Source organism: Ranitomeya imitator, chromosome 5 (genome assembly GCF_032444005.1).
Source record: "Ranitomeya imitator isolate aRanImi1 chromosome 5, aRanImi1.pri, whole genome shotgun sequence".
Classification (NCBI taxonomy): Eukaryota; Metazoa; Chordata; class Amphibia; order Anura; family Dendrobatidae; genus Ranitomeya; species Ranitomeya imitator.
In genome coordinates this window covers 278,800,778-278,813,930 of record NC_091286.1, presented here as the reverse complement: position 1 = coordinate 278,813,930, position 13,153 = coordinate 278,800,778, and the positions used below count along the sequence as shown (strand labels likewise).

Here is a 13,153-nt window from a genome sequence, read left to right as displayed (position 1 = left end):
AGATCATATCCATGTACATGTACTACGCAACGCATCATCCATATCATGCATCCAGGACAGATCACATCCACGTATATGTACTACGCAACGCATCATCCATATCATGCATCCAGGACAGATCACATCCACGTATATGTACTACGCAACGCATCATCCATATCATGCATCCAGGGCAGATCACATCCACGTATATGTACTACGCAACGCATCATCCATATCATGCATCCAGGGCAGATCACATTCATGTATATGTACTACGCAACGCATCATCCATATCATGCATCCAGGGCAGATCACATCCATGTATATGTACTACGCAACGCATCATCCATATCATGCATCCAGGGCAGATCACATCCATGTATATGTACTACGCAACGCATCATCCATATCATGCATCCAGGGCAGATCACATCCATGTATATATACTACGCAACGCATCATCCATATCATGCATCCAGGACAGATCACATTCATGTATATATACTACGTAACGCATCATCCATATCATGCATCCAGGACAGATCACATCCATGTATATGTACTACGCAACGCATCATCCATATCATGCATCCAGGGCAGATCACATCCATGTATATATACTACGCAACGCATCATCCATATCATGCATCCAGGACAGATCACATTCATGTATATATACTACGTAACGCATCATCCATATCATGCATCCAGGACAGATCACATCCATGTATATGTACTACGCAACGCATCATCCATATCATGCATCCAGGACAGATCACATCCATGTATATGTACTACGCAACGCATCATCCATATCATGCATCCAGGGCAGATCACATCCATGTATATATACTACGCAACGCATCATCCATATCATGCATCCAGGGCAGATCACATCCATGTATATGTACTACGCAACGCATCATCCATATCATGCATCCAGGACAGATCACATCCATGTATATGTACTACGCAACGCATCATCCATATCATGCATCCAGGGCAGATCACATCCATGTATATATACTACGCAACGCATCATCCATATCATGCATCCAGGGCAGATCACATCCATGTATATGTACTACGCAACGCATCATCCATATCATGCATCCAGGGCAGATCACATTCATGTATATGTACTACGCAACGCATCATCCATATCATGCATCCAGGGCAGATCACATCCATGTATATGTACTACGCAACGCATCATCCATATCATGCATCCAGGGCAGATCACATCCATGTATATATACTACGCAACGCATCATCCATATCATGCATCCAGGGCAGATCACATTCATGTATATGTACTACGCAACGCATCATCCATATCATGCATCCAGGGCAGATCACATCCATGTATATGTACTACGCAACGCATCATCCATATCATGCATCCAGGACAGATCACATTCATGTATATATACTACGTAACGCATCATCCATATCATGCATCCAGGGCAGATCACATCCACGTATATGTACTACGCAACGCATCATCCATATCATGCATCCAGGGCAGATCACATCCATGTATATATACTACGCAACGCATCATCCATATCATGCATCCAGGACAGATCACATCCACGTATATGTACTACGCAACGCATCATCCATATCATGCATCCAGGACAGATCACATCCACGTATATGTACTACGCAACGCATCATCCATATCATGCATCCAGGACAGATCACATCCACGTATATGTACTACGCAACGCATCATCCATATCATGCATCTAGGACAGATCACATCCACGTATATGTACTACGCAACGCATCATCCATATCATGCATCCAGTACAGATCACATTCATGTATATATACTGCGCAACGCATCATCCATATCATGCATCCAGGACAGATCACATCCACGTATATGTACTACGCAACGCATCATCCATATCATGCATCCAGGACAGATCACATCCACGTATATGTACTACGTAACGCATCATCCATATCATGCATCTAGGACAGATCACATCCACGTATATGTACTACGTAACGCATCATCCATATCATGCATCTAGGACAGATCACATCCACGTATATGTACTACGTAACGCATCATCCATATCATGCATCCAGGGCAGATCACATCCATGTACAGTACAGACCAAAAGTTTGGACACACCTCATTTAAAGATTTTTCTGTATTTTCATGACCATGAAAATTGTAAATTCACACTGAAGGCATCAAAACTATGAATTAACACATATGGAATATGGCTACACAGCTAAACTACTGAACTCTGCTAGAGTAGAAAAAACTAGGATTCTATCATAACCGCTGCTTCCAGTTAACTAAGTGATAAATCACTGGAATCAGGGTCTCTGCCCCTACCTCATGCTGCTGTTGGATTACATAGTAAACACTTGATGACATATTCCCTTTAAAGATTGATTCCAATCTATATAAAAAAAACGCAAAGATACACTGCGCTCAACAATGTATAGCATGCTTAGGACTTTTTTTTTTTCACCTTTAAATGTTTATGTTCTCACTAGATGGTGGCACGATTCTAACGCATTGGGTATTCTAGAATATGCATGCATGCATGCATGCATGTCGTGCATAGCACAGCCGCGTAGCGCATATAGCACAGCCGCGTAGCGCATATAGCACAGCCGCGTAGCGCATATAGCACAGCCGCGTAGCGCATATAGCACAGCCGCGTAGCGCATATAGCACAGCCGCGTAGCGCATATAGCACAGCCGCGTAGCGCATATAGCACAGCCGCGTAGCGCATATAGCACAGCCGCGTAGCGCATATAGCACAGCCGCGTAGCGCATATAGCACAGCCGCGTAGCGCATATAGCACAGCCGCGTAGCGCATATAGCACAGCCGCGTAGCGCATATAGCACAGCCGCGTAGCGCATATAGCACAGCCGCGTAGCGCATATAGCACAGCCGCGTAGCGCATATAGCACAGCCGCGTAGCGCATATAGCACAGCCGCGTAGCGCATATAGCACAGCCGCGTAGCGCATATAGCACAGCCGCGTAGCGCATATAGCACAGCCGCGTAGCGCATATAGCACAGCCGCGTAGCGCATATAGCACAGCCGCGTAGCGCATATAGCACAGCCGCGTAGCATATAGCACAGCCGCGTAGCATATAGCACAGCCGCGTAGCATATAGCACAGCCGCGTAGCATATAGCACAGCCGCGTAACATATAGCACAGCCTCGTATTATATAGCAGTCACGTAGTATATAGCAGCCACATAGTATATAGCACAGCCAAGTCGTATATAGCACAGCCAAGTAGTATATAGCAGTCACATAGTATATAGCAGCCACATAGTATATAGCACAGCCCACGTAACAGACAGCCATGCAGTATATAGCACAGCCACATAGTATATAGCAGCCACGTAGTATTTAACACAGCCCATGTAATATATAGCACAGCCCATGAACTATATAGCAGAGTCCACGCAGTATTATAAGGCAGGCCACATAGTATATAACACAGCCAACGTAGTGTATAACACAGCCCACGTAGTATATAACAGTGCCCACGTAGTATATAACAGTGCCCACGTAGTATATAACAGTGCCCACGTAGTATATAACAGTGCCCACGTAGTATATAACAGTGCCCACGTAGTATATAACAGTGCCCACGTAGTATATAACAGTGCCCATGTAGTAGATAACACTGCCCAGGTAGTATATAGCACAGCCCAAGCAGTAGATAACACTGCCCACGTAGTATATGGCACAGCCCTGTAGTATATAGCACAGCCTCGCAGTATATAACAGACCACGTAGTATATCACAAAGCGCATGCAGTATATAACAGTCCACGTACTATATAGCACTATGGGCACCATATCTCTGTTAAAAATAAAATTAAGAAATAGTTATATACTCACCCTCCAGCATCCAGCGAATCTGTGCCGATGCGCGCGATGCTGCCGCCAGCTTCCGTTCCCAGTGATGCATTGCGAAATTACCCAGATGACTTAGCGGTCTCGCGTGACCGCTAAGTCATCTGGGTAATTTTGCAATGCATCACTGGGAACGGAAGCTGGCGGCAGCATCGCGCACATCGGTGGACGGCGGAAGGTGAGAATAGCACAATTTTTTATTTTTGTTTATTATTTTTACCATTATATCTTTTTTACTATTGATGCTGGATAGGCAGCATCAATAGTAAAAAGTAGGTCCGGGATGGGGCGACACACTGGCATTGACTGGAGGGGAGTAGGGAGGGGCCAATTCGCGGCTAAGTCTGTCGCTGACCAATCAGCGACGCGGGATTTCCGTTACAGGCAGACAGACGGAAGTACCCCTTAGAAGATTATATACATAGATTGTCTCCTGATGCCTGTAATAGTGTGCCTAAAGCTAGGCTATATTCTAAGACACACAGACACATTCCTCTCATACTGTTAAGTACCTTCATGGTCAAAAAAAGCAGAGAAGGGACATACGGTACCCTCATGTCTATACCCTTGTGGCATACAATGTGAAAGCCTGGCACATTTAGTAGAGGCGGCCAAATGCTGACGAGCACAGGTCGCCTCGCATGTATTTTGCTACAGGAAGCCAAGACACTTGCGAGGCATTGTGTTTTCTTAATCCATAAATAGAGCGCACGGCTTCCTTTGGCTGGAAAACACAACGAAGCCAGAAGTATCTCTTGCTTTGAACACCGTCCAAATGTAATGTAACAAGCGGTCTCTGTATACAGTATCCAATGGCCAAACAGGAATGGTCATCACAGGCCTGGGATATAAAGGAGCGGCCTTATATCACATATACCTTCCCAAAATTAGGACCACACATTTCCCAGGTAGCAGCTGGATTCTTTCCGACGCCTGAAAACTGTTTTTTTTCCCACTGGCGCCATTCCCATTCTTGCAGTAGCCATGTAATGCACACAGTATGTGGGGTTCAGCTCACCAGTGTAATTGAAGTTGACCCGTCAGAAAATCTAGAACCCATCTCAGATTAGTCGGAGTACTATAGGACCTGGCCGCGGCCACATAGAATGGAGCTGTGCAGAGCTGGGAACGCCAGTGCAGACATATGCCGATCTGACATGGTGGTTCCCCAACAGCTATTCATTCCAAACACCCATATGGTCTAAAGGATTTTTCACCTGCAACATCTGCAGTTTACGATTTATTTATTTTTCTCATTTATATAGCGCCATTAATTCCACAGCACTGTACGGACATTACCATCACTGTCCCCCATTGGGGCTCACAATGTAAATTCCCTATCAGTATGATATTAAAGTGCTGAGCTGAAACCCACGCAAACATGGGAAGAACATACCATCCTCCTTGCAGATATTATCCTTGGTGGGATTAGAACCCAGGACCCCAGTGCTGCAAGTGCTAACCACTGAGCCACCCCTATTAATCTAACACACACTAGACTAGATGGTCAGCTGGTCCCTCCACAGAAATATACGGTACATTGTATACAACACTTAGGGCAATTGGACACATTAGACGAGTCACCTGAACCCGATCTCATCTGAATGGGGGAGTTCCAACCCACCGCATACAGCAGATGCCGAGAGCAAGAAGAGTTGGGCAAGTTGGACTTCAGGATACCCAACCCTCTGGCCAGAGGTATGCCACCACGTGTGCTTACTCCACTCTCCCCATTGACACTGCATGCGATCTTGCAGTCTGCTGCCATATTGGCGCAAGTCTTTTACCCCAAGCCTGCAGTGATTCAGAGAAAAACACCCTTTTACTAGCCGCCGGAGACAGAGCCACATGGGTGACTAGTCGTACTGGCAGGTCCCCGGTGGCTTCTCCCCACCTGATAACAGTGACTGGCAAGCCTCTGCCTATACCCGCATGCAGGAAGCCTCGGCGGCTATTGAAAGCATGCTTTTCTCTTAAATGCCGCAGCGTTTCAGAAACAAACACACAGACAGTGGCTGATACATGCTGCTTACAGTTTAGGCAGCATGTACCGGCCGACAGGTTCCCTTTAAGGGAGTGATGCTTTTTGTTACAGTATAAGGTTTCCTATGACATTTTTCCTGTCATGATACAGAGACTGGGAACCAGTTTGTCATTCTTTATAGCTGAACCTTCATATTTACACAATCATTTCTGGAACAATTTTCCCACCCTAATTATGTGTGTTTCATAACAGAATTTACATTACGTGTCAGATCAGTCAGAAACCAGTCTGCAGAGTATCTCAGACTGTGACTAACAAAGGATCCAAGCATACCCATGACTCCATAATTAGTAATGTGTCCATGAAACCAGCCGTCACTTCATGCCATACCTGGACGCCATGAGTGCCTGCCATGGCTGCTCTTCATCATGCGAGATACACACATCTGTATAGAGTGTGTCATGTCAGCCGCAGGATTGACAGCACGCCAGTGGTTCTAAGGATGTGGCTCATTGGTGTACAGCAACCTCAAACAATGAGGGCAACATTACAGAGGCTCTCTCAATTTGTAAATGGTTAAACCAGCAAAGTGTTTGGAAAAACCAATGTAGCTCTTCTTAAAATCCCCCCCATTCTCCAGACCAGAAGGATTTTTAATGTCATAGCTTATCAATCCCCCAGTCCTTGAGAGTGACAGTGTAAGGAATTGGATACACAGTATTGGCCTGCTCACCTTTGTAGACATCAGTGCTATGTACAATGTCATGCGTTATTGTGAGGGTGATACGTAATGTGAATTGTATTGTGACGCATTGCGGTGTTCTGCCCAGCAACAGACAGATAAGTGTTGGGAGTTTGGGAGTAGCCCATAGTTGGAGGGGCTAATGCAAGAGACAGCCACAGCTTCCTGTTAGAAAGGGAGTTCAGGCCCAGCGAGTGACAGACACCAACCTAAGGTCCAGCGTGTGCAGTGACGCGGTTCGTGGGTGTCCCCAAGTCGAGAGAGAACATCAAAACAGAGGATAGCGAGATTCCTAAAATAGGTTATCCGATCAAAACTAATAAGTCTGCAGTCATTCTACCTGCAGACTTCTTAATTCTCCCAGGGCACGCACTACGCGCTGCGGGGATTCGCCAGCTTCAGACCGGGGACCGGAGGGTGTGTATGAGTTATTCACACCCCCAGCCAGCACTTGTATTGAAGAGAGGCCACGTTTCGTCTAGTAAAGCCGCCGGCCAGTGGGCATGTTCAACTAGAAGGTACGGCCTAGATCCACACAAGGGTATGGAGAGCGAGGCGGCACCTATGGCTGGGGGTATGTATAACTCATACATACCCTCCTGTCCCGGATCTCTCACACAGGCGTTTCATTGCAGCACAGTGCATTATTGTGGGGGGATTCATATGTCAGCAGTCACACAAAGGCAAAAGAGGACTTTCGCGAACTGTGGTACTAGGCTGGGTTGTGCCGAAATTAGTGAGACTAGCGGAGACTGGAACCAGAGAAGTGAAGAGAATATGTACAGAGATGCTCTGTGATAATGAAACGTACGAGAAGAAGTGACATCGGTTACATGTGGTCTGCATGGGCGTAACACCCCACAGCACAAGCGCACACACCAAGCCAGGACCAGTATTTTCATGTAACATGCTGGGGTGCAAGAGAGGAGTACCTCACCCACGGCTAGCGCCCCACGCTACGTTACACAAGCACTGCTCTGAACCATAGCTCTGGATCCGGCTAGCTTTAGTGCCCTGTGCTCCTCCGACGACGCACAGCGCTCCGACGACGACGCACAGCGCTCCGACGACGACGCACAGCGCTCCGACGACGACGCACAGCGCTCCGACGACGACGCACAGCGCTCCTCTGATGATGCTCTGCTTGCTGCATTCAAGAGCACACGGTTCAGACCAGTGCTGTTATCAGACTTATCAATCTTCAGGATCAGGAATAAAGAACGCAAGCGAGTGGTGCGCTTCTTCCAAAAGAATATTAGAACAATCCTTTAAGGTCATGGTTGCGCTAAATCCAATGGAGCTCAGAGCACTTTAATATGGATAATGTACGAATGGGGGTCTTGTGGATTTTTTGCAAAAGATTTACTAGAATCTTCCAAAAACATTTCATGCGTGTTTTCCAATCTGAAGATGTTATCCAGTCTGCAGGAACCCAGGTGAATAAAGACTCGGACAGTTTCAGAATAACTGATGACAAATTACATTTGTATTATAATGGACTCAAGGTTCAGGCCAACCCAATAACCCCAACTCACAAATTCATTGTTCCTGGAGCTGTCAGATAATATCACTAGACCATCAATAGCTGGCACTTGTCATAGGTTGGACTTAAAGGGAACTGCCACTACCTCCCCCCCCCGGATGATTTTGATCTATTACTATGGGCATACAGGTAATAAGATGGTTAAACCAGTCTTACCTGTATGCCTCATAGCTGCGGGATTACAGAACTGAACAGATCACTGTGGCGCTAATGGGAGGGGGGTGCCATTCTAATGAAGACCGGAGGCAGTGATTGCTTCCAGGCACCACACAAAATCACTAACATAAAACAAATTTCTCAAGATGTACACCGCAGCTATGAGGCATACAGGTAAGACTGGTTTAATCATCCTATTACCTGTATGTCCATAGAAATAGATCAAAATCTTCCAGGGAGGGACAGATTCCTTTTAAACTGGCCTGTCCGTTTCTACCTTCAGGCTTTTTTTTTTTTTATTTAATTTTTGAAGACAAAGCCAGAAATGGATAATTCCCGATCCTTCCCCACCTCCTCGAAAAAGGGCCAACAAATATTATCCGAACAGCGAATACATATTAGATGGTCTGTCAACCTTGAGACCCTGGTACACATGATGTTAAGGTGCCGGTTTGGTGGACCTGCTACTCATCAGACCATCCATCATCCAACAGTGGGAATTACGATGCTGACTGTTTTGTTTTTAGGGGAGTTATGCCGCTACGATAGGCGACTTGCAACATCTTTCTCCGCTCTGCTGAGAACACATGAAAGCCTGAGCGGTGGTTTGCAGAGCTATCTGAGGAGTACGGCCTGGTTCTGACGGCCATGGTGACTGGCTCCTACTATTACGTGTGCTAGTCTGGTCGGTAAAATCACCCAGGAATATAGACTATTACTGGTCAAAGAGTTATCAAGTGCGCCCATCTCCAAGCAGATTGACCAAAAATATGGCTAACATTGGTCTTAATCTAATGAGTACGGCGACCTTTCACTCTGTGCTAAAGTCGAGGCTTCCATGTTCACCAAATCTGTATAGGGTTCTAGAAAACACAAACTGAGCCCTCTCCCCTTGCACTTATGTGTACAAAATATACAAACTGTGCTTTGCTCACCCTCCACAGGTCCAGCACAGAGTGTCTGCCACTGCTCCTGGTGTCTTATTGTCTGCGATCCTGACATCACATCTAGAGTCATAGCGAATCAGAGAGCTCAGCGGCTCATGGACGAAGTAACATCAGCGCTGCAGACAATCACAGACACTGGGAGTAGCGGAAGTTCATTGCTGGACCTGGGGAGGGTGAGTAAAGGCGAGTTTGATTTTTCTGAAACCCTTTTAGTGGGATTTCTTTCTCAAAAAATCTTACCTCTAAATAGGTCAGTTAAAGGGGTTACCCACTACTAAGACAACCCATTCTTGATCTAAAAATTTGGCCCTGATAGAAATAAAGCGTATACTCACCTCTCGTGCCATTCATGCAACTGCGGGGACTCGGACATAGTATCAGAGCACTCTGAAGACACACTGTTAGCACATGAGCATGCTCAGATAACACCTTATCCCAGCACGTTAGCTCATCACTATTAATGATTTATCGCATGGTATGATAAAAACCATTGATTTATATTGGATACTATCAGAAGGCTTTTACTAATCTAATTCTACCACCAAGCTACAATCATCATCTGACCAAGTGCGGCCACTGAAAATACAAGATGGGAAGTCTCAGCTGACAATAAGCAAAATCAGGATGTGTTCACACTGCGTCTTTCTGGTGGTCAAAAATCTCTGAATTTCAAATAGAAGACACGTCAGGAACTGCTCCATTTCTCTGACATTTTGGAATACTAAGGGTATGTGTACACGGGCCGGTTTACATCCGGATTAGCTGCGGATTGAACGCTGCATACAACCCGCAGCGTCCAGATGTTCAGCTCCGCCGCCACAAGGTAAATCACAGCCCTATGTATGGGGTGCGGAGATTCCGGATGTGTGCAATGAACACATCCGGAATCACCGCGCGTACAGAAGGGGGCGGCGCTTTGTGCGGAGTGAGTCTTCCGCTCCGTCCAAAGCGCCAGAAATCCGGACAGTGGACACATACCCTAAGGCTAAGTTCACACGGGGGGTTTTTGTTGGGTTTTTTTCTGCAGCAAAACCTGATCTCTTGGCAGGAAAGAAGCTGCTGCAAAAACAGGTTTTGCGCTTTTTTTTTTCCCCTGCGCTTTTGCCATGCTACGTTTGTCTCTTGTGCATGCTGATAAAGCTTGGTTCAAAAAAAAAAAAAAAACTCAGTCTATTTAATTAGGATTTAGCACAAAAAAAAAATGCTGTAAAACCTGACACCTGCGTTTTTTGGTGCGGATTTTCACCACATATTACTTTAAATGGGTGAAAAACCTAGAAAAAAGGCTGAAAGAAGTGACGTGCTCTATTGCGCAAAAAAACATGCAAAGCACAAAATGCCGAGGACTAAAAAAACCAATGTGTGTGCATGAGATTTGTAATACTGTAAAACATAAAAACGCAGAAAAAAGCCTAGTGTGAACAGAGCCTGGAGCTAATTTTTTCCTACATTTTATGATTGTATCCTGAGCACTTCCAGCGTTTTTTGTGCGGATTCCTATTATGGAGCAGGTGTAAACCGCTGCGGAATCCGCACAAAGAATTGACATGCTGCGGAATAAACAACACTACGCATGTGCACAGCGGATTTTGTTTTCCATACGTTTACATGGTTCTGTTCACTGCAAGGAAAACTGCTGCGAATCCACAGCAGCCAAATCCGCTGCGGATCCGCAGGCAAATCTGCAACGCGTGCACATACTCTTAGGGTATGTGCACACGTTGCGGATTTCCTACGGATCCGCAGCATTTTTTGCGGTGCAGAAATGCGGCAGATCCGCAAGTGATTTACAGGACAATGTAAATCAATGAGGAAAAAAAAAAAATGCTGTGCTAATGGTGCGAAAAATTCCGTGCGGAAAACGCTGCGGATTAAAAGAAGGGGCATGTCACTTCTTTTTTGCGGATCTGCAGCGTTTTTGTACCCATTCCATTATAGAAAACCGCAGGGTAAAAAACGCAGTAAATCCGCACAAAAAAAAGCGAAAAATCCGCACCTGCGTTTTCTGCAAGAGATGCAGAATCCGCACCAAAAATTCCTAAGCCAAATCTGCAATGTGTGCACATAGCCTTATGGTGTTTTTTGGCAGTTTTTAGAAATCTATAAAGTAATGAAAGATACACTGGGCAAAAAAAGCTTAAAAAATTGCTCAAAAAGACATTAACTTGTATTGCATTGTATTCAGCATCCTCCTAGAAGAAAATGCCAAAAGAAAGTACCGTACATGTCTTTTTTTTTTTTTTTTAAATACTGACCATATGAACAGCAAGTTGTTTTTCCATACAAATGTATGGATCATGTATTTCTAGCAGTCAGCGCTTTATGGTGTTTTTTCTAAGAAGCAGTGCTCAAAAAATGCAGAAAAAAACCCAAAGTGTGAACATGGAGCGGATCAGCCTGGTAAACAGAACATTTTGAGGCCGTGTTCAGTATCTGTAAAAGCAGCAGTGGTGATGTGTTTCTAGGATACAGATACTGAACGTGTGAACTCGGCCTTAGAAAGTCTCTTCAGATTCATTTCTACTGGTTCCGTTTTCCAGTTCATATGTTCGGTCTTTTAAGAGATTTTTTTTTTTGCTGCTTCAGATTTTGAAAAATGCCCGATTAGAAAAAAAAAATTCTTATGGAATCCACCCCAAACTAGGTACTGTCCACTTAAGAGGCTGCAAAAAAAAAAAAACACTTGAAAAATTATTCATTCCGTTTCAGAACTGTAGGTTTTTTCTTACAGTTTTTTGGACTTTTTTTCTGTATTTTTTCTCACTCGATAATGAAGAAACAATTAGTGGGGTTTTTATCAAGCAAAAATGATGGAAAAGCTCCAAGAGACGTCCGGGCGCCTTGTAAATTAGAGCATCTCCAAGCGGCACGCGCCAGGGGAACGGACCGCGCTCTTCTTTTAGCCGTTTTTAGAAGCCTGACCATGTGAACAAGCGTCTACGTGGAAGGTCCAGCGCTCCCAGACAGGTTTTGCAGGCGGTTTGGGTCTGGGCGAGCCGCGGTGTGCACACACCCCAATACAGAGCCTCCTGATGCAGCTTTCACTAGTCCGCAGTAACCACTGTGCCCATTCACTATAGGACCCTCTATAAGAACATGTGGGCGACGTCTCAGGTCGTATACACACATACTGCCACATGCTGAAGACATACACGAGGATCAGGCCATAGGAACAAGTCACATACACCGTCCATACAAGGCAGGACCCCACTCAGTCACCCAGCTCTCCTACAGCCCTGCATGTAACCTAGGCAGTCGGCCAGTACGGGGGCTCGGGCCCTTCACCCAACTTTCCCAGGAACAGACAAAACTTCGGAAAGACACTGCTCACCAATGGAGCGCACAGCTAGGACTCACCCGGGGTCTCCGCCAGCAGCAGTGCAGGGGCTGTGACTGTGAGCCAGAGCAGGGGCAGCAGTCCGGTCACCGGCAGAGTCCAGCGCGGAGCGGCCATTGCACCCGGTACTCCACTTCACCTGGTAAGAAGTTTCCCGCAGGCTGAGACTACGCGCACAGCGAGCGCCGGCCTCTCCATGCAGGGCAGCTCCACATGGAGGAGAAGACACACAACCGTCCGGGGCGCCCCTGTGCGAGCACTACTACTCCCACACCGACTGCCATCCAGCCTCAGCCTGCGCTCAGTGCGCTGCTCCAGGGGAGGGGAGTGCACTGCCCCCTGCTGGCCGATCTCCTCACTGCCCCCTGCTGGCCGATCTCCTCACTGCCGCCCAGGGCTGTCCCACACTGACACTGTATGGAGACACTGTGTGTACTCTAATTATATAATATTCTATATACTAACACTGTGTGTACTCTAATTATATAATATTCTATATACTAACACTGTGTGTACTCTAATTATATAATATTCTATATACTAACACT

The 13,153-nt window shown here is 45.9% G+C and overlaps 1 protein-coding gene across 2 annotated transcripts in view; it reads right to left on the bottom strand.

Moving 5' to 3' along the window:
* The window catches only part of DCBLD1 (discoidin, CUB and LCCL domain containing 1), an 88,427-nt gene extending 75,519 nt beyond the window's left edge, over window positions 1-12,908 (bottom strand). For both annotated transcript variants that reach the window (XM_069726200.1, XM_069726202.1), the window contains exon 1: window positions 12,626-12,908. In XM_069726200.1, coding sequence (XP_069582301.1) covers window positions 12,626-12,722 — 97 coding nt within the window. In that variant the 5' untranslated portion in view covers window positions 12,723-12,908. The remainder of the gene's footprint in view (window positions 1-12,625) is intronic.
* Window positions 12,909-13,153: the final 245 nt, after the last annotated feature.